General features: G+C 42.6%; 2 protein-coding genes and 1 long non-coding RNA gene across 3 annotated transcripts; 1 reads left to right on the top strand and 2 right to left on the bottom strand.

Moving 5' to 3' along the window:
* Positions 1 to 1,725: 1,725 nt before the first annotated feature.
* On the bottom strand, positions 1,726 to 9,697 carry LOC138195075 (high-affinity choline transporter 1-like). The gene is made up of 8 exons (XM_069144138.1): positions 9,514 to 9,697; positions 8,779 to 8,892; positions 6,682 to 6,837; positions 5,016 to 5,164; positions 3,739 to 3,882; positions 3,201 to 3,354; positions 2,913 to 3,130; positions 1,726 to 2,830 (listed from the first exon to the last, which is right to left on the bottom strand). Exons 1-8 carry the CDS (start codon positions 9,695 to 9,697, stop codon positions 2,279 to 2,281), a joined length of 1,671 nt encoding a protein of 556 aa, XP_069000239.1. The 3' UTR covers positions 1,726 to 2,278.
* An 81-nt stretch (positions 9,698 to 9,778) lies between these two features.
* On the top strand, positions 9,779 to 17,714 carry LOC138195078 (uncharacterized). Its single transcript, XR_011177985.1, has 3 exons — positions 9,779 to 9,853; positions 12,880 to 13,167; positions 16,853 to 17,714. It is a non-coding gene; the product is annotated as an uncharacterized lncRNA (long non-coding RNA).
* A 465-nt stretch (positions 17,715 to 18,179) lies between these two features.
* On the bottom strand, positions 18,180 to 21,881 carry LOC138195030 (solute carrier family 22 member 7-like). Its single transcript, XM_069144094.1, has 10 exons — positions 21,498 to 21,881; positions 20,804 to 20,907; positions 20,524 to 20,678; positions 20,243 to 20,411; positions 19,920 to 20,043; positions 19,722 to 19,825; positions 19,317 to 19,531; positions 19,048 to 19,156; positions 18,691 to 18,897; positions 18,180 to 18,261 (listed from the first exon to the last, which is right to left on the bottom strand). The coding sequence occupies exons 1-10, from the start codon at positions 21,879 to 21,881 to the stop codon at positions 18,180 to 18,182; spliced, it is 1,653 nt and encodes a 550-aa protein (XP_069000195.1).
* Positions 21,882 to 22,148: the final 267 nt, after the last annotated feature.

A 22,148-nucleotide genomic window follows, 5' to 3' on the forward strand; every position in this document is an offset into this window, starting at 1 on the left:
CCAGTATTGTTGTAAATCAAATGAAGTCATTCATGTTTAATGCTTTTTTTCTTCTTTCTGCTGTGAACGTAACATTTTGGACCTCCTGAGTCGTCATTGATGTTTGTGTCTAAAATGTCTCAGGTTTTTGGGCGGAGGCTGTTGTACAACCAGTTGGCCAGCAGGTGTCACTACATCCTTCCTGTGAGTATTTCCCTGCATGAACTTACAGCACCAGTCCTTCACTGTGATGACATGAGACACGTGAAAAATGATCCTGTAGAAGTCAGATGTGTTTCCTACAGACAGTTTTATTGCTGTATGTGCTGAATTTTGCAGATTTTTGCACTTATTTGATTAAATCATATCTTATATAGTCACATAAAACTGTAGCTGATTGTTAAATTTGCTCCTTCGGTGTTTTTTTTGTTTTACTGCCACCTTTCCCACATTAACTCTGAAGTTTTAATGACAACCTGCAGGAATATTGTTCACCTCCTGCTGATTCATGAACATGTTTCTGTTTTTGATCGTGCTTGTGCCCCAAAAAAAAAAAAAAAAAAAAAATAGTCGACAAGAATTCTTGTCAGGATTTAAAAAAAAAAAAAAAAATTTAATTTTTTTTTTTTTTAAATCTCCCCGGAGCATCATTTTAAAACACCATAAAACATTAAAAAAAAAAAAAAAATGCTCTACTGGAGTCGGACTCTGGAAAGAAGTGTGACGAGCACCCCTCCCTCCCCTCTTGCCCCGCCCCCGCATGCTTCTCATTCTGAACTTGATCTCCGACTGTAACCCATCAAAGGACACTGCGGCCGCTTCCTGTGTCCTCTGACAGCAACGTGTGCTCTTATTATAGCAGGTCTTTATCTTTAGTCCGGAGGGACGAGTGTTCCACCGGAGCTGCTGGCGGACGAGTCGACAGCGAGATGCCACCTCGGTACCTCCCTCATATATTTTCTCTGGGGTCAGATTGACACGGTCATCAGGGAGGAGGAGGAGGAGGAGGAGCAGGAGGAGGAGGTTCGGGCATGAAGTTGTGAGGCACGGCGTGGTTATTTTAGTGTCGTGTTACATGCAGGCTTTAAAGCAAAGGATTTTTAATCCTAACAATGTTTTAAATCCACATCCGGCTAAAAAAAAATTCAAAATTATGATATTTTAAAAGCCTTGATCCTCACAAAATCTAATTATTTGAAACCTTCTCGTCTATTTGATAATTAAATAGACCCTGTAAACCTTTGTTTGATATGATTTGTGCAGAGTTGATATTTATGGGAGAGATGTGGGAGTCTCTGACTTCTTAACAGTTCTCACGTCGATCCAGATGTTGTTTCTTTTAAATATTATTTGTCGTCTTCTTTTCTTTAATATCGAACACGTTCGTTTTGATGAGGCAAAAGTGAAAAAGCCTTTTTTTTTTATTCTCTCCATCTGGGGTTTTAAAATCATCAGTGATGTAAACGGAGACATCACACGGATGGTGTTGCATTTCAAGTGTGATTTAAAAATAAAAAAATAAGTGACCGCCATCTAACAGGACTTAAATTCTTCTTTAACTAAATCTCTCATCAGAGCCTCAGTTTTTACATTAGGAATAATTCACTGATGATACGTAGGTCGCTTTGTAAATCAGGATACTAACCGGAGTCTCCTTCATGAGAGCTCAGTGAAAAGTAGGGACGCCTCATCCATGTTGGTTCTCTTCAATATTCACCGTCTGCACACACAAAGTCTGACCTCACGTTTCAGTGTATCCGTTTATTTTTTGTTCAACATCTTAGAGCCGTGTATTTGAGCTCCAGTGACTTTACATCGAAACAAGTCGTTTCTGTTCGACAGCAGAGGGAGAATAATCTGCACCACACACATTTTTTATTGTTTTTATGCTTCACAACAGTTTTTTTTTTTTTGTATTCCTATAGTAAGTGTAATATTAATGTGCATCAGAGGCTCTTGAGAAGCAACGCTTCTTCTCCTTCAAACAAAATATTAAAATGAGAGGTTCAACCAAACATCAGCACCTACGACATTTCAAACGACAGTTAGAATAAAACCTGTAAAATGAGTGTTTCTTGCTGTGGTGGGCGGAGCTTCTTTTTCGCTCCTGTCCGTCACCGCTGCATAAAATTGCAGAAAGATGCTTCTAACAAAGAGCGTAGGTATGATGTTTCCCATTGATGTTGCATATAAACGTATACAAAAAATTCAAAATATACTGTACTATAATTAAAAGTGTCACATTATTCGCTATTTAATCAGTCCAAAGAAATGCAAAATGTATAAAAATGTGTCTTACCTAAAAGGTTGATTCTATCATTGGCTCACACACTTCATTGTTCTCGTTTTGTTCTCTAAAGTCGTAGTTCTTGGCGTCAGATTTGGCGCCCCCTTGTGTTTGCGTCAAGCTCTGCGCCTTGACGTTGAAAACGTCCCACTTCTCCGGGATCAGGCCGCGGCTGAAGAGCAGCGCGGCCAGATAGGAGAACAGCAAGATGGCCACCAGGGCGGACAGCATGCAGATGGTCCGGACCGGGGAGCGCTGGATGTACACGCCGTTCACCAGAGTGCACCCTGGGAAGAAGATGACGGGCGGTATGCCGAGCAGCGGCTCCCCGCACAGCGCCCTCAGCAGGATGCCGACGATGCAGCCCAGGACGGCGCCGTAACCGTTGGAGACGCTGAAGAAGAGGACGCAGACGAGCTGCGGCAGCATGAGCGTGTAGGTGAGGTCGGAGCGCAGCATCCAGATCATCAGCACGCTGTTGTCCAGGAAGGTGAGGGACGTCCCGGCCAGACCCACCACCACCACCGACGCCCGGATCACCCACTGGATCTCCCGCTCGGACGCCTGCCGGGAAGGAAAACACCCGTCAGGGTTTGGACTTTTCATCCGCTAAATATTCAGAAGAGGAGTCGTCGTCCTCCCTCACCCGTGTCCTCAGGATGTTCTTGTAGATGTTGGAGGTGAAGATGGAGGCGGCGGACAGCAGCGCCGAGTCGGTGGAGGACATGACGGCGGCCGCCACCGCCCCGATGCCGATGATGGAGATGTAGGTCGGGGTGAGGTGCTGCAGGACGAGAGGCAGGACGAGTCCCGTCTGGCCGCGCTCGAACGGGGACGGAGAGCCGTAGGAGGTCAGGTTCCAGTCTGAGGAAAAACAATAGTTTAAATTCTCATTTTAAAAGTTTCCTGATGATTTTGTTTCTTTGACTCGTACTCGTGGAGGCGGCCGCCGCTCCGAGGAGGATCGGAGGGATCCCCAGCGTGGGAACGATGAACGCAGCGGCGAAGCAGGTGATCTTAGCCGTCGCCGACGAGGCGGCGGACAGCGTCCTCTGGTGGAAATTCTGCAGACCCAAGTTCCCCAAACCCTGAGAGACGAAAGACACGGAGACGAGACGAGAAGTCAGGAAAATAAAAAACCCCGAAGGAGGCGGATGTTCGCTCTCGCAGCACGATGTGTGTTTTGGCAGAAGTGACGGAACAAAAGCGGAGGTGGAGCTGCTCGGATGTCCGTCGGTCCTGCAGCTCCTGAGGAGCTCTCAGGTGTGCTGGGAAACGCAGCCCGGCGGGATGATGATAAGAATAATAATCAACTTTCACACGAGAAATCCAGCTCAGAGCAAAAAAAGTCTTCCAGTCAATAACAGCTGACGTGACATTAGCGGGTTACAGAAGAAGAGCGTTCACTTTACAAGAGATCATCTGCAGAACAAAACAAAAGGTTTTCATGGGAAACCGTTTTAGAGTCTCACCAGAAGCAGAAAGTTATCGATCCACCTCCAGGCTCGGTCCGGCTCCAGAGTGCCGACCCACGGCGACAGGAAGGTGGAGTTGTAGGCCGTCTCCGTGATGTCCTGGACGGCCGGGTTCACCAGGGCGAAGGGGACGCACATCCACTACAGAGGACAAAGACAAGGTCATCTTTAAACAACACCTTCTTCACTCAAGTGTGTAGATTTATCTGTTATATAATATATCTATATATAGATATAGATATAGATATATATATATATGTATATATATATATAAAATATACAGATATATATAAATCTATATATATATATAAAGATACACATATATCTTTGTCTTTATATATATATATATAAAGATATATATTTATATATATCTATATATTTTATATATATATCTTTATATATTTATAGATATCTTTATGTATCTATATATGTATTTATATATATATATCTATATCTATATATATAAAGAAAGAAGCAGCATCCACTTCCTGTTAATAATCTGCCCGTTTCTCCCGTTTTACAGGAGGAGAACGATGGTGAGTTTACAGAGTGCATAATTGAGAGTTGTTATATACGGACATGTACTTATATCGTTGGGTGTGTAATTTAAATTAAAGGTTTCCACTGTAAACGTAAACGACCTCCTTCAGGTCCTTCAGAAAGTCAGCGGCTGTAATTTACCAACAGATGTTTTTTTTTTTTAATTGAGCGTGAATTCAACTTTTCCAATTTGTAAAATAGGGAAATTAATTGATTTGTTCTTTTCTTTTTTTTTTTAAGTTGCAGTTTGACTATAAGGGGGTCGTTAGCCTAGCTTAGCATTGGAGAGAGAGAGAGAGGAAGTAGGCGGGAAAACAACAAGCGAGGCTCTCGGACCAGAGCTTCAAAAATAACCTCCAGGAACGACTCGTAACTGGTGTTTTCAGTTATATAAAAAGATAAAATTGCAGTTTGATGGGAGAGTTGTGTGCTGCTGTAACCACGGCAACCACTAAAAGACACGGGCACAGTTTAAAAATAGATGAACTGGTGCAGCATGTAAATCCCACTAAAACCATGAAGCATTTTCTTTTTCAGCACTGATTATTTTCCTCTGTGCTTCCTGTCTTGATGCTAAGCTACGCTAATCACGTCCGAACCAACCACACGGACACAATTTATTTAGTAAAAAAAAAGCAAAACATTTAATTTCCTAAATATTGATCTATTTGTGTAATATATTTATTTTTTTCAAACAGTCAGATCATAAAAACAACAGGACGAGAGGAACCCACCAGGCTGATGAAGATGAGGATGAGCTGGATGATGTCGGTGTACGCCACCGAGTAGAGGCCTCCCAGCAGGGTGTAGGTGATCGCCACGGCAGCAGAGATCCAGATGCTCACGGTGTAGGACAAGTCCAGGATCACACTCATGGTGACGCCTGACACACACACACACACACACACACACACACACACACACACACTAGTGTTTTAAACATCCACTCTGGGTACAATCAAACCTGATGTTGAGCGACCAAAACAACAAAACCTCGATAATACAAACACAGATGTTGATTTTTTTTTTTTTATATATATATATTCTTATTTGGACATTTAGTACCAAACTCTTCCTTCAGATGCACATTATTATTATTATTATTATTATTATTATTATTATTATTATTGTAAAATCAGCAGTAATGTGGAGCTCCTCTGAGAGTCACCGGTTGGTTTTAAGTTTGGTAACTTCATCCTCATTGGAAGCGTCGTTTCACATCGATGGAGTTTGTTTGGATGTCGTTGCTCTTTTTAAACAGCTGCGGTATTAAATTACACGAGCTGTTGATGTCGCTATTACTGAGACCATATTTCGATTTCCTGTAGCTGTCGCCGGCGAAATAAATCTTTACACCCAAGTCTGTCGGCGCTCGTGTCATATATGCAGCTCGGTCTTTGTGCTCAGTTGTTGCCGCGGCAACAGACGACGCTTCGAATCCAGATGTTGCTGCGAAGAAGCTTCCGTATAATGTCACCACTTCATCCTATTATCCTGCTAGACATGGTGGTGGGTGAGGTCACAGTCACCTTGACCTTTGACCTTTGACCGGCAAACTCTAATGAGATCATCTTTGAATGTATTTAAATTTCTAATAAAAGTTCCTGAGATTTTTGCATTCACAAAAATGGGACTGACAACCTAAAAAAAAAAAAAAAATGCCTTCAGACATTAAAGCATAAAATCATACAATCATTAAAAAAATGTAAACATTAAAAGGAAATTGATTTCTGAAATATGATATAACGGTGTGAGTGTTCACGTATACAATTTCACATTTAAATTTGTACATATGTTTAAACAACACTTAAAGCAGGAGGTAGACATCTTTCACCAAAAATACCAGAACAATAATCCTTCAACATACTCAGGTGGTCTGAGAGCTTTCACTAATGAGCCGACTTGGCTTTAAAACGGCACAATATAAAACCAAAAACGTCCGACCTTTGACCTTACGTTCCCAGATTTATGTCACTGCAACTGAAGCGCCTGCAGATTTAATTTTCTAACACCTGATCGTGTTACGAAGAAAAGATTTTCTTTTCTGCCTCCCTCACTTATGACAGTTTGCTTGTTTGTTTGTTTGTTTGTTTACCACCATCTGTATATCTGCTGCTGCCAGCGCAACAGACCTGTCCCCCCCCTCCTCCCCCCTCCTCCCCCCTCTGACGGGAGTTATTTCAGACCTGACTGTACGGTATAGACAAAGGCTTGTGTTTCACCCGGCACCTCGGCCGAGAGCCACGATCAACAGCTGCTCCGCTGCCTGACTCGCTCCACATGCGAGGATCAAATGCATCACACACACACACACACACACACACACACACACACACACACACACACACACACACACACACACACACACGCTGGAGGTGTTGCATATATACACATTCTTACCTAATCCTATGAGTGTTCCCGTCACCCACATAATCTCTGATATAAGTGAAGCCACCGACAGCGCGGCGGTCGGTACTTTTCCGTACTTGATCTGGAAAGGATCCATCATGGTCACGTATTTATTGTCCCGCATCGGCTCGGCGAAGAAGAGGCCACCTCGAAGAGAGAGAGAGAGAGAGAGAGAGAGAGAGAGAGAGAGAGAGAGAGAGAGAAAAGGAAATTTTAAACATTTTAGATGCACAGCTTTTGAATTAGAAAACATTTTCCAACTTTTTAAATCCTGCTATTCTCCCTTTTTAGTAGCTTTTAAAAAATGTGGATTATGTGATTTTTTTTTTAATGTTATTTCATATCATATGAACACCACACGCCCCCCCCCCCCTCCCTCTCCCTTTCAATAAAACACACAAAAAAAACAACCTGCTGGACGTTGGACATTTATAATCTGCAGTAACGGCAAAATATTGTGTCACCGCTGCCATGAGCCACGGTTACGTCAGTGTGTACTGAAACGGGCTGTAAGAGGATAAATCTTTTGTTTCCCATGTGACTTCCATGTGGAAGCAGAATGTTGCTAATCTCCACAAATAAGCAAAGTTGTGTAACCTGTTGTGTTTCTGTTCGTCGAGTCATCACAAAAAAAACCAACCTGAACGCTATCATAACTCAAGGAGGTAACTGACGATCCAGAGGTGTTCAAGTTTCCAACGACTACGCCGTCGGTAGGATTGGATATAAAAAGGCTCTCTGCTGTGTCAAAGGTCATCCGTACACCTGATTATTATTATTATTATTATTATTATTATTATTATTATTATTATTATTATCCAGAACGTCCGTTATGAATCCTCCAGTTCAGATTCTGTCCGTCACCATCTTTACTAGTTCGGAGCAGGAAGTGACCATATTTAGACGAGCTGGGGGAGGAGCCAGCGGTGGATCTGACCAATCTGATCGGAAACCTGACGATACTACGTCCCGCCCACCGATAGCTGTAACCTGAATGCACCACAGGCCTGTCAATCAAACAGACACGCCCCCCAAAAACAGGTCTTCTTGAATCTTCTTTTCTAATGAATGAGGGATTATTTTCAGATGGACCTCCAGAAAACTAATAAGAAGGAGTGACTTTAGCTAACAACACCGAGATAACTGATGGACACATTTTATTCACTTTGGATTTGATGAGAGAAGTTGAATGGGAGTCTATGGAGCCGGAGGCTTTTTGGAGCCGACCTCTAGTGGCACTCACTGGTATTGCAGCTGAAGACACTTCTGCATCGGAACCATTTTACAGACCTGAAGCTACGAACACTTTTATAAACAATCTGTGATCACATCATGTAAATTAACAGATAAATAGGAGAGGAGCTGAAACAACGAGCCACTGGACCAGATGTCCGGTCTAAATCTGTCCTCTGGACGTCCTTAGGTGCGTTCACACCTTTAACTTTCAACTGACCACGCATGATCCGATCAAACCGGGATGGACGTTAAAGCCAAGTGTGCCAAAGGTCAAAGTCAAGACACTTTATCTTCCTTCAGCGGTTCATCGAGGTTACAACAACATTTTCTTTCCTCTGCTCGACTCTCATAAAGAAACTGCTCACCCGTATTTTTAGTTTTTCTCCTCCTGATTTGACCGAATAACGCAGCGTTTTACAGCGTGGAGGAGCAGGGATAGGAAACCCTGCCCTGTCCGTTTACCCGGCACTGAGTGATGGCCGCTGGTTATGTCACTCTGAGCCGCAGACTAACTCTTGCCTCTACATGGTCTGGATTCATGCTTGACCTCCTTTTGACTTCGGCTCTGATCTCTAAAAAAGCTGGATTTGTCTTCACTTCTCCAGGCTTCTGCCTCTTCTGCCTTTTTTTTTTTTTTTTTTTTGCAAGCTTTATTAACGTGGTTATAAAAATGCTGTTAAAACCATAAAATCATGAGGAATTTATTTTGTATTTTTTTTGTCCATCTAATGTTGTTAGTGTGATAGTTTCCTCCCTTAATTATTGAAAATGAAACCACTGACCTTGAAGAGCTCTACCAGCTACTACAGGCCCTTTTTTTTTTTTTTTTTTTTTTTCCATTGGATAGCTTACCAATGATGAAGCACATGGTGGCTGCGATGGGCATCACGGCCCAGATCAGCCCCATCGACGGATTGTACACCGCCTCTGCTGTTCCCACGATGAATCCACCCCCCACCCACGTAGCTGTATGACACACACACACATACATAGACTCATATCCAGCACAGAGGACAGTACCAGGAAGGCTGGCCGGCTGCACCTGCCTGCAACCTGATAACAGGAACCAGCCGGTCTACTGTAACTTTAATACGAAATTAAATTTACATAGGGATTAACTGTAAATTTAATGACCAATTGTTTTGAAACACCCATGTTATTTAATCACCATTTGGACCGAAAATCATCACGTGCATGATGATAAAGCGGAAGAAAAAAAAAAAAGATAATTAAAGACCAATTCAAATGAATATAATTTCTAGTTTTTGGGAGACGTGCATTCACGAGTCAAGACTAGTCATTACACCGAAACAGTGTTGGACTGCACGTGCACATTTTTGTTCTATTTAATTCTAACCTGAGAAAATCAGGTTAATGTTATGTAACTGAGGAGCGCAAACGCACACAAAAAAATAAACCCCACTGAAAACGCCGCAAACACACCTTGAACTGAACCGCACGATCACGCAATCTTTTGTTTAAGCACAACCTGACGGGATGAAACCCCCCCAGCCCACCGCCGCCACCCTCCCCGTCTCTCTCCCCTTCTCTCTCTCCGTCCTCCGTTCATTTCCGCAGTCTACTCGCCTGTCATGGTGAAGATGCCGACCACCAGGTTGATGCCCCGGTTGCCCAGCAGAGCCATCTCCGTGACGTCCCCGCTGCCCTTTTTGGCTTCCCTCTTGGACTTGATGGACGCCCAGATGCCGATGGCGAGCACCAGCAGGTAGAAGAGCATCATCACGGCCACACCGAGGATGTTGAGAGCCATGATGGAGCGGCGGGACTCCGACTGAAGCACTGAGCGTCTGTCGGCCTGCCCGGATGATACAACACATCGCTCCCCGCTGCTGCATGAACACGGTAATGGAAGAAATGCCCCGAGACGCAGTGGAGGCGTCCGGTACTGCACGGAGCCCGCCGCAAGGTGAAACACACCTCCAGACACACAAATCCCAACGTTAGATTACAATCAGTGAGGAATTAAGACTTTTATTTTTTTGTGGCGTTTTTTTTTTTTTTTTCTTCACACTGATTTTTTTCTTTTCCTACCAGAGCTTTTTTTGGTGGTGAGGTCTGTCATTACACATTCAAAGATAAAGAGGTGCGTAGTACAGTTTTACTGCTTTAATTAAATCCCCCATCATGTGCTGCTGCTGCTTCCCGTGGATTTACCTCCAACTGGAGACACATAGTCGGACTTTTAATGTGAAAAACCACAGGAAGTGTGCTTTCTGCCAAAGTTAGAGATTTCATGTTCATCTAAGAGTAATTTGTGGAATGTATTTTGTCAGTGGTTTAATTTAGTTTCAAGAGAGTAATGATTAGGCACAATAATAAAAAAATAGAAGAGCATGATAGTTTGAAAATAACAGTTTTACCCAGAATCCTAACTCAAAATCCCCTTAATGCTTTTCTAGGCCTTTCAGTCGTATCTCCTGATCTTCATCAGTGGGAGAGACTGTCTTTAAACAGAGCAAACAAAGACTTGAATTCCCCCCTGATATAAAACCACCTGTATCATCAGCTAAGTTCACAGTTAACATTTTTTTTAATTTTAATACAAAATAATAAATACAAAAACATAAATACACATAAGAACTGAATGAAAAGGCTAGATATTGATAATTAAATAAGAAAAAAAACTATTAAACCGGCCTAATTCCATATTATTCTTATTTGCCGTTTAATATAATAATTCTGACCTGTATTTAACAACTTAAAGTATTAGTGACACCAGTATTTCAAAAAAAAAAAAACACACTGTGTCTCTGGTATTATCTTATAAAAATGCCTACCTGCATCAGTATCCAGTAAAAACTCTGCTCCTTTAAGTGCTGAAAAAATACCTCATAAAGCCCTCTCATACCCAGACTGTGCGTCACCAAATATAAAAAACGACTTTGAGTGCTTCATTTTCAGCACACAGACCTGCTGCTTTGGTTTTGATTACGACGTGCGAAGGTGTTAATTTTTTGGTCACTGTGGAGGGACAGATGTTGCGCTCGCTCAGCTGCAGATTATTGAACTGCGTCAGTAGTTCTGCAGAATAAAGGCTCGAAACTTCAGACAGGACTTTTATCGGATAATTGTGGCGTTTAATAACATAACAGGCCGTTAATACAAAAAAAAAGGATATCAGTTAACACAAACACATTTGAGGACACGGAGTCTGCAGGATTTGTTTTGTTAGCAGGTTATTCCGACCTCACCACCGCCAGAGTCCTGCTGTTTTTCCCACAATGCAATTGAACATGCGCGGGTCTTTTCACAGAAACAATATCTGCATTTGCGGTATCCCTGAGCACCAAGCTGGTCACAGGTCAACTGTACCGAGACCTCAAGCGTATCATTGCTTAAAGACGGGCTGGAAAGAGCCCGGGGGGTGGGGGGGGTGGGTGGGGGGCTCAACGGACTTTAAAGGTTCACTCTGTAGCTTTGACCTGTTTCTACATGAATTTGAATGGCCGATGTCTTCACTATTCTTCTGCCCAGTATGGGTGCTGTCAGTTAAATTTGTACAGTTTTGGTTGATTTATATTGATTTTTTTACGACTTTGCCCAAGTTTTATTGACACATTATTACTCTCATTATATATAAAAATCCAGAAATTCAAAATTCTCACACCAGAAACAGACAGTTTTTAAATACATACTCCCACAGACTTCTGGGGAGGGGGAGCGAGGCTGACTTTAGCAGATAATTTTGATTTTGTGAGGTTTGAGGCTAAAAACAGACACAAAATCTGGAGAGGAAATCATTGCATGGGCTCAGGAACACTTCTAAAAAAAACCAATTTCGTCTTTACGTCCACAAATGCAGGTTAAAACTCTGCCATGCAAAGAAGAAACCAGATATAAACATGATACCAGACGCGACGCCATCTTCTTAAGGCCCCACGAGCTCATTTAAGATGGACAGAGGCAAAGTGTAAAATTGTCCCGTGGTCTGAAAAATCTAAATTTGTTCATTCTTTGTGGAAATCACGGAAGCTGCGTCCTTTCGGGAGAGGGACCACCCAGTCTGTTATCGGCGCACAATTCAAAAGCCAGCATCCGTGATGGTTTGCTATTGTCTACCTTCCATCAAACAAGGGTTTATATGGTTTGTAATTCACCACACTCCGTTCTTTGGAACTGTGCCACCGCAGGAAGCGGTGTTCAGCGATTCAGATGTCAAATCCTGCAGCGGACACCTTCGGCACTCAACCAGCCGGACGCCACACTCAAGTCTCCTATCGCATTCTCCAGATTACAAAGAGCTTCAGATTATAAAACCAGCATCCCGCCGGCACACGTGGTTTCGAATGTGGATCTGCGTGTGTCCAATTCGAGTCACACAGCCGTCAGACAGTGCCGGTCTTTGTTTTTTTTCTTGTAAACAAACAAAGGTTCTGCTTACATCCAACATTTCTTGCTATGCTGGAGGCCCCAACCAAATGCATTTCATTTGGAAATCTGTGTTTGCCTTTAATGTTTGCCAGTTTTGCAATCTCCCCACCGCCGTCCACTGTCAGTCAGTTGAAATTGCGAAAGCAATGCGTATCGAGTCAGCTGCAATCAAGCCTCTGCTTATGCATCATCTTCAAATTTCGCAGAGTGAAACACATTTAAATTTAAACTACCTTGGCAGCTCCCTCCTGCCCTGTCTCGTTTACATACTGGAGTTGTTCCTGCCACGCAAGTAAACGGAAAATTCAAGAAAATACGTCGCCCGAGTTTAAAAAGGCAGCTCAGACGTATCAGATGAAATGTGCTGCAGCTCAGTGTACGGTTCAGACAAACTCATAGATGCCTATCTGTCTGCATTTAGACCAAAAATACATCAAGGCCTCATTTGGGTTCACAGCCGGGCCATGTAAGTGAGCAGTGTTTATTTTGGTCACACAAAGGATTGATTTTTTTTTGCGCTTGTCTGTTTAGTTTTTTTTTTTTTTTTTTTTTGCTCACGAGGTGGTCACGACAACCTTCTGCATTCACCGCATCAGCTGAGAGAGGACATGACTCCGAGGACGTCGGCGCTAATCTAAACAGCTGAACGCATAAATAGCAACCGCTTGGCCTCTTATGGCCGACGGAGAAACGCAGTGACGACAACTGTTCCCCCCGACCTCGACCGCGCCGCCGCCGCCGCCTCGCGACACCCCGCGACACCTCGCGACACCTGCCGCGGACCAGGTAGCCAAGGTGATCGAGCCCGGTCGACCTTCAGCTTTACACCCTCTAAAATCCTGCCCAAAGGTTTGTCTTCTCATACCGTTTATATCTGAACATGCAAATAAAGGATATATCTTTTTTGGGGGGTTTTGAGGGATTGTACAGGTCAGAAGACATCTGTAGACTTTCAGGTTAAAGCACTACTACAGTAAAAGTTCAAACACACGTAGACAACATTTTAACCTCCAAATAATCAAAAGCACTGCTTAATGGCTCGTGTTGATATCTGGAACAGCTGTCTGCAAGGCTAAAACATCTGGTTTTGTCTTGCACAAGTGCGTAAGCTAGCTCGCTAGCTTATGTCGATACTACAGAATCTGACTTTTTTTCCGGTTCATTCCTTAGTTGGTATGATTTCATCACCTTCCTCATGTGTGCAGCATCACTAAGTTTCCCCTGTAGGTAAAGGTTTTAGTATGAGTAGCTTCAGGCACCAGTATTTATAGTACCCGTGTGATTTGTCATCTGCAAGTGGACAAGAGAACTTAGCGCCTCCAGATATAGCTTCATCGGTTGTAGAAGTAGCACCTGTATGTGATTATAACAACGTGGTGTTAATTCACTACAACTGTCCTGGCTGACACTGAACCCGGGAAACCTTCCAAGTCGTTCCCCGCACAGAGGGCTCGAGTTTCACAGACCGGGGAGCTAGCACGGAGGCTAACGGCTAAGGAAGATAAACAAACAAAACAAAAGCGTTCCTTCGTTGGTAAAATTCAGCCGCATGCGGAAAAAGCACCGATCTTACAGAAGAATAACATGTTGGAAATCGATGAGGAACAAAGTCAGTGCAGTGAGGGTTTTTTTTTTTTCTCATAGAATGCGGGAAATTCAGGACGAAACAAAAAGCTCAAAAGGTCAAAAGGTCACCTTGAAACAAAGGAAACTCAGATGGACCCAGAACCTTGAAATCCAGACATCATCGCAGCAGCATAGGAAGAGCAGCAAGTCACAACAGAGCTGGAAGTCCCAGAGGAAAACCTTCAGCCTCGAAGGCTGCAGAACAGATTTAAAATGCCTTCAGAGACGACGGAGGAAAATGTCCCAGAAAAAAAACCGAAAGTAGAAAACAACCGAACCAACACCAGAAAAAAATCAAAAACAAACGAGGAGCAGCGCTGAACACCTGTTCAACCCACAAACCTCTGAAGCTCGTTGGCTCTGCTGTTCCACACGGAACGAGACGGAAATCAAGTCAAACATAAAACCATCAAATGAGTTGTTTTGTTGGTGCGAACAAGATTTTAAGGAGCTTTTTTTGTGGCCTAAATAAACGAGGAACGCAAACTTATATCAGTAAACCGATCGCATGCACAGGGAATTTTTGTTTTGACTTTATTTTCAACTATATAAGGGTCCATATGATTTTATTGACTATTTACGCAGCGTCCCGACTTCTTTGGAAACGTGGTTGTACGTAGTTTTCTGTTGTCAAGTCAATGGGACGAGCATGAAAAGGCCCATTTTTCCAAAATTCAGATTTCCTAACTGCGATATCACCTGACAAAATCCCCACACTCATAATTTAAAGACAACAGCTGTTCTGGGATTTCGGCTGCATTTCCACATAGAATGATCGGTTAGATAGAAAGTTAGAAACTGACTGAATATCTTTCTTCCTGCCTGCAGAGAGCAGCTGCTGTTTGAATCGGGTGCAGCGACATTTCGGTCAACGGTTGCATTTAATATCGTGCTCCGCAGATGATCTGGCAGCTTTTGGTCACGTCAGACAAACACGCAAAACGTATGGATCTGTGCGTGATGAGGAAGTTTGACGGGTTGCAAATTACAGGAGATTATCAGTGAAATGTAGGAACGCCGTGAGACGACCTTAAAATACGGAGAAACACTCGGGAGTGTTGGCCGGCATCGACCCTCAATTGCACAACGACCTTGAGGTTCTCCGATAAGAAGCAGCTGTGCGGAGTCAGAAGAAAATATGAAGAAGCAAAACATTCGAGCTGTAACACAGCTGATGTGCCCGGCCGTCTCCGGCGGACTGACGAGAGAGCGTGACGGGGAACAAGGACACTGGCCAATCATCTCCTCCGAACTGCCCGGGATCTCGTTGGCGCGCAGCAGCCGTCATTATCACCTCCTAAGGCTGCAGGACAGGCCGCCTGCCATGGATGGGGCCCCTCTTATTAATCTGTTAAACCCTCCTCCTGTATTGTAAAGCTGTACAGGAGGCGTTTGAGTTTTTACATTTAACTGAAACGAGGTTGGATCGAGCCAGCGATGTCAGTGCCGCTAAAATGGGCCAAAAAACGTCTAATGCACGACTTGATACCTTCAGCCGAACACGGCATGTTCAGACGCCGCCTCGCTCTGTTGGACCATTTCTGTGTGTCCTTTGTTGTCTTTATGTCCCAACAACATTCAGAACACATCTATGATGATAGGCATAAGGTCATTTCAGACTTTGTAGATTATTTGCCGAATAATTTAAATTCCCAAAAACTGCAAATATTAAGAATGACATTACTCAAGCAAAAGTTAAAGCAGCCATCAACAAATAAGAAAGTATCATGGAAATAAAATCCAGCTGTTAAGCTCCTGAAAAGAGAGTGTAGGAAGGAAATACAAACACCAGACCCGGCAGCATCTCCATAAACAGATGCTTTGCACATGTAATTCGGAAATATGTAAAGCAGGAAGGTCTTAGTTAGTTAGTAAGCGCAGCCAGTTTGTAACTTTTTTTTCCCAAATTCAAATTAATAAAATAAGGCACAACATAATTACTACCAGCTCAAAATTTGGAATTGCCAGCAACAAACCGATGGAAACTCAACAACTCTAAGCTGCATAAATGGGTATTTTGATGACTTTGTCAGGCCTCTGTCTTAATCAAAGCACTGAAACAGCTCTCAAAGTCAAAGGTTAGATTATACCTACAAAACAGGAGCTTCTGTGTTGCCAGTAGAAACTGTACATCAACACCAGCGTGGTGTCCCTCAGGATTCGATCTTAGTACCTTTTATTATTCAACTTTTATATGATCCAGTTTTGATCTTTAAATCATTAAAGAAAATAAGATTTCTTATCTTTACTTATCGTAGCTTTACTTTGGCTTTCCAACTGATAACTCTGGTGCCCGGGAATCTCTTTGTTAATACATCGACCGAATGAGCAGCTGGAACAGATAAACAAGTAAACAGCATTATTTCCAGCACGATTGATTATTGCAGTAATCTTTTCACAGACCACCTATAAAACAAGAAGACAAAAAAAACCACACCAAACAGTTTCAGTTTGTATAAAATGCAGCTGATAGAGCTCTTACAAAAACCACATTACGATACTGAACTTGTTACACTGGCTATTGCTGAGTCACAGAATTGATTTTAAAGCACTGCTGCTTGTCTATAAATCCCTAAATGGAGCAGTGACTAAAATATCCCTCAGATATGTGTCAGCAGACACACCTTCCCAGAGACAAATCTGTTGGTAAAACCTTCAGTGAGGCAGCTTTTAGCTGCAGGACTCCGCGATGACATCAGAGGTGGTCAAACTAGCCGGTGTCACATCTAACGTCCAACAGAGATGCTTTTTACTGGTCGAGTGCACTCTGCCTCATTATATCTGTTCGTTTAGCTTATATAACGCACTCTTACTCTTTTTTTTTTTTTTTTATCTATTATTCTTCTGCGGTTTTTTTGTCAACTGTTTTAAATGCACTTAACCAACCTCTTATTTTTTTTTTTCATAGATTTCTATCTTCTCACGCCACCTTCATCCATCACCAGTTTCTCATGTAGATCAGGACATGAAGCCCGGATCCCTCTTTTCCTCTGATACCAGCGACTTCATTTTCTATTTTGGTGTAGTTTGCACCGTCACCCTCACGCTGTTCACGGCCCAGGAATGCCATCTGGTGGCGGCCGACCCACGAGCTGCTGCAGCAGCACCACAGAGACTCCTCCAAAGAGTTATCAAACAATCTGATTAGAAACAGCTCAAACGCCGGTTAGATTTCTGGAGCAGGTGCAAAAACCAATACTTCATAAACTTTATTTAACAAACACACATCTTTTGTTGCTCTTATCTTTTCAAGCACTCGTACATTTTAATGTTTATACATGCAGGGCAGAACTTTTGTCACCGCGCTCACGTCGTAGGCTTAAATTTCTTCGGTAAAATGGTGGATAAATGAAATAAAACATGTCACACCCTCCACAGAATGACGCATTTCCTAATCAGAAATTGATTGATTTGGTCTGATTACATTTAGAGAGTCTGGAGGAGCCACATGATTGAATTATTTGAGCCAGATGATTGAATTATTTGAGCCAGATGATTCAATTACTTTATCTCCATTCAAGATAGTGGCAGGCTAAACTGGAAGTCTCTCCTGCTCCCTCTCATGACCGGTTTACATTCATCCTACAAGTTCAGGAATGTCTCACCAGACAGCCAATTTAAAAACTGTTAACAGTGAAATACAGAGATTTATCTGGTTTAATCAGCAGTCTGTGATCTCACTTGACTTCAATGTAACAGACGCACAGTTATAAAAGCCTCACAGTATAATTTCAATGTTTTTTTCTCAATGATTTTCTGTTTTATTTTGATGGTATATTAGAGTTATCTTCTAGTGTTTAAGAAATAATATTTAATTTGAACTAACTTTGTAAATTTAGCAAATTATTATATTGTTTTATTTGTTGTCAGATTTTGCGGAAGCGAGATTACAGGGAATCCGATTGGGCTGAAATCATTTTAAAGAGTCACTGGAGACAAAAGTCCTCACTAAGGAAAAGTTTTCTGAAACAGAAAAGTTTTATATAATAAATAACACACACAAGTTTTTCAATATTTAATCAGATTATTTCATTATTTCTCAGTCAGTGTTGACCGAAAAGCCACATTTATTCAGTCTGTACAATACAAATAAATTACCTTTAATAATTGATTTTGTCGACGTCAAAGATTTTGACCTGGATTTTTCTTACAAACAGCAGAGAAGACAGGATGTTCTGAACCTGATAAGCGTGTTCACTTCCACAGTAAACTACGTTCACGTTTCCATCCTTTCTTCACCGCTGATCTCCTGTCGTGCTTTGTGATTCCAGGAAATGGCCTGAAGACTCCTTCAACTGAGACGAAGCATCTTTAAATCTGAAATGACACAAAACGACATAGAAATGATTTAGAATATTTCCACAAATAATCTGAGCTGAAGAACAACTTGCAACAAACACACGACGTTAGTCTACGGCTTTTAAAAAGTGAGTGAATCAACACGTATCAGACTCCGGTTAGAATTTATATTAAAATTAATTGATTTAGATTAAAGGTTTGTATTTTATATAATTGTGTATTTTTTTTATCCAATTTAATTAGATCTCTTAATGTAAATTAAAACAAAATCTCAAATTTATTATTACTTTTTTTTAAATCAAACGAGTTTGTACACTATAAATAATGAAATTAAAACTTTTAATATCACTTTTTTTTTAGTTTGACCATAAATAATCGATGTAATTCTCACATTCACCATTAGGTGACACCAAAGTGATTTAAAAAAAACAGCAACAATTTGCTAACTTTGGCTTTTCTATGTCATCGACCGTCTCTGGCAGCCTCTTGTTCAGAGTTTCCGGGAGCAGCAGAGACACGAGGCCGGATACGACGGCCAAGGAGCAGATGATGATCTGAGGGAGGAGAGTCCACATGTCCTCCAGCAGCAGGATGAGCGGTGCCACCGAGACTCCCAGACGACTCACGAAGCTGGTGTAGCCCAGACCCTTCTGCCTGGTGAGACAGGAGGGACATCACAACGTACTTGTGGGCACGCAGCAAAATAAACTCTAAACTTCACCATAATCACATCAAAACTGAAACAAATGTGCTCTGAAATATTTTTGAGACTCTACGTCACAGAGAGAGAAGTGAAGCACCGACCTGATGACTGTGGGGTAAAACTCCGTCGTGTAGAGGAAGATGGTCGTGAAGGAAGCTTCTGAGAAACCTTTTCCCAGAATGGCCACAACAGTGCGAACATACCACACGTCTGTAAAAAGTTACAGCAAAGAACTTTGCAAAAGATCAGCAGGTAAAACATTCAGTTCACTTCAAAAAAAAATGGAAAATGTTGATTCATTTTTAATAGTTGAACATTTCAGGTGGATCAGCTGAAGCGTTTTTGTGTGTTTTGAGAAACTCGGACCGACCTGGATGGACGAAGATGTTGACGGCGATGCAGAGTCCCGTCAGCAGCAGCGTGCCCGACTGACACTTCCTCCGTCCAAAGATGTTGAGACAACAATAAGTCAGCAGCTTGGCGGGAACCTCGATGGCCGCGTAGATGAAGTGCGTGAGGTAGATGTTCAAACCGAATCCTTTGATGTTCAGACTGATCCCGTAGTACGTCAAGGCAACTCCGTACCTGCAGAGCACAACGAGGAATATCTTCATCTTTATATTCTAGTGAAGCAGATTCAACCTGACACGGCAACTTAAAATACAAATACTCGGATTAATTCCCAGGATATTTATGATATATATATAGATATATATATCTATATATATATAGATATATATATAGATATATATATATATATTGAGGTGATACCCACCACACAATCCCAGACAGAAAAGTCAACCGTCTCATCTCCGGGGTTCTGATCAGGTCGAGGTACGAGTAGTTTCTGTCCTCCTCTTCTTCGTTATTAGAGAAAGTCTGAATGGAGGCCGAGGAATAATATCAGGTGATATGTAGAAATACAAAAACAAAAAAAACACAGATTTTTGGTACATCTGAAGCTAAAACTCACCTCCATTATGAATTTGGATGACAGTTTCTGTCTTTTGTTGAACTTTGCACACCTGTCCAGGTAAAACTGAGCCCTCTCCAGTCGACCTTTGGTGAGAAGCCATCGAGCAGATTCAGGAATCCACCTACAAATTAAAAAAATATTCTAAGTAATCAACAATATCATTGAAACAAATTGAAAAAAAACTGCCAACTTCTGAAGTAGTAAGATGACTTTTGCAGACATGTTAGTGGATCAAATGAATTTTCCAAATTTGAATTAAATTTAAACTTATTAAGATGCACGATGAATCTTTATTTGCTCATTTTATGCGTTTCTCTTACCACCAGGACAAAACTGCGAATCCCAGCGGGGCCGTGACGGTCATGATGAGCGACCGCCAGTCGTTGACCAGGAAGGCGAACCCGGCCAGCATCATGTTCCCCACCGACCAGGACAGCCCGCCAATCACACCGATGAACGACCTGTGCTCTGTGTCCACCCACTCGATGGCTGCGAGGTGAGGAAAACAAATGACAACAAAAAAAAACAACAACTGAATTAATTCATCTTCCTTCAAACCTTCAACCTGCTCCGATCGGTTGAGTCGGCGTCGCCAACTCACGGAGAACGAGCGTGTTGATGCTGATTCCTACCAACGCGAAGCCGGTGAAGAACCTGAGCGCCAAATACAACCCGTAGACGTTGGCGAACGCGCTGGAGAAGCCGAACACGATGCTCATGATGTACGAGGCCAGCAGAGTGTTTCTCCTCCCGTACCTGAATTAAAAAAAGACCCACGTGTAATAAAATACGAGATCAGTTGCAGGTTCGCAATCAAAACAAATGAGAGCAGTTTTTGCTGCTGATGAATAAACGGCATCTCGTTGAAGACGTTTCCGTACTTATCGCTGAGGAATCCGATCACCACGGCTCCCAGCGTCACTCCGGCAAAGAAAATGGTGCCGGTGGTTTTCGTCAGACTCTTTCTGTCACAGACAAGATCCCACTGAAAAAAAAATCACATCCCAGAGAGAAGACCAGAAGATGATTCATCTATTATCCGTTGGCCCTCAGAAGGAGGACGCATGCTGTAGTTGAAATTGCAGCTTCAAGTCAGCATTGACTTTTATTAAACTAACTTTACTAAAGCAAAGCCCGAAACACGCTTTCAGACTCTTTAAATACAACCATTAAATATATTACGGCCTTTAAAGAAGCGGTTCAAAGAGTAACTGCTCGTGTACCTTCATCAAACATTACTGGTTTCAAATGAAGATGTATTGAACATTAATGAAGTGACGGGGAATCATTTCTGGATATGTTGCTTAGTGTGCTGCTTTTGTTGGTTAAAAAATATCGATGTTTATTAGAATAAATTCCAGGTTGGGTTGAAACGTAAAAAGGCATACAGGATGAGGACATAAAAGCAGCAGCTGTTCACTCTGTACATTTAAACTCTGGATTTCTTCATGCAATTTAGGTAAGAAAATATATTATTGAGGCACATTAGAGGAAACATTTGATTTCTCTTACATCCCTGCATCATATTCTCTGAACTCTATCGCAGCATATCGTGTTGCAAAAATGTGATTGTACCTCCGTCGCCACGGTGGAGGTGAAGGTGGAGTTGTCGTACGCCCAGCCGCTGGGACACGGCACCGTGTGCAGGTCGGCGCCGCCGGAGCTGTTGGACAGCAGCTGGAACTGCGGCTCCGAGAACATCTCGCAGGACCGCGGCGCTCCGTCGACTCCTGCGGGGACGCTGACGGTCAGTCGCTGCGCCGCGGTCAAGTTGCTGAAGGGTCCCCCGTCTGCAAGCAGCGTGCCGAGGTCGCAGTGATGAGCCGGCACCGCGGCGATGAAGTTATTCAGTAAGAAGTGACAGGGCAGAACTATCCGAGGGGTGGCCAGCAGGACCATGATGAGGATCTGGTACGGTCCAAAACCGCCGGTTTCCTCCAGGATTCGCTCGAACTTCATCTTCGCTGTGCTGACGGCTGCCGGAGGAATAGTTTTAGTTTGAGACATGAAAATCAACAATTTGGATCCCAAGCAGTCGCTCACCTGCATGTGAAAGGATGATCTGCACTGTCAGGTTGCTGCTGTGGTCTCTGGTCACCATGTGGTCTTCTTTTTGCACCCGAGCCCGGACATGACCTTTTTTCTACCAAACCGACTTGATCATTAACTTCCATATCAGCTTTGGACTCTGTAGAGGGATGAAATATTACAAGTTGAAAGCTGTTA

The sequence above is a fragment of the Embiotoca jacksoni genome, unplaced genomic scaffold (genome assembly GCF_022577435.1).
Source record: "Embiotoca jacksoni isolate LCO1_2020_lvr unplaced genomic scaffold, fEmbJac1.0.p SCAF_12, whole genome shotgun sequence".
In the NCBI taxonomy this organism is placed as follows: Eukaryota; Metazoa; Chordata; class Actinopteri; family Embiotocidae; genus Embiotoca; species Embiotoca jacksoni.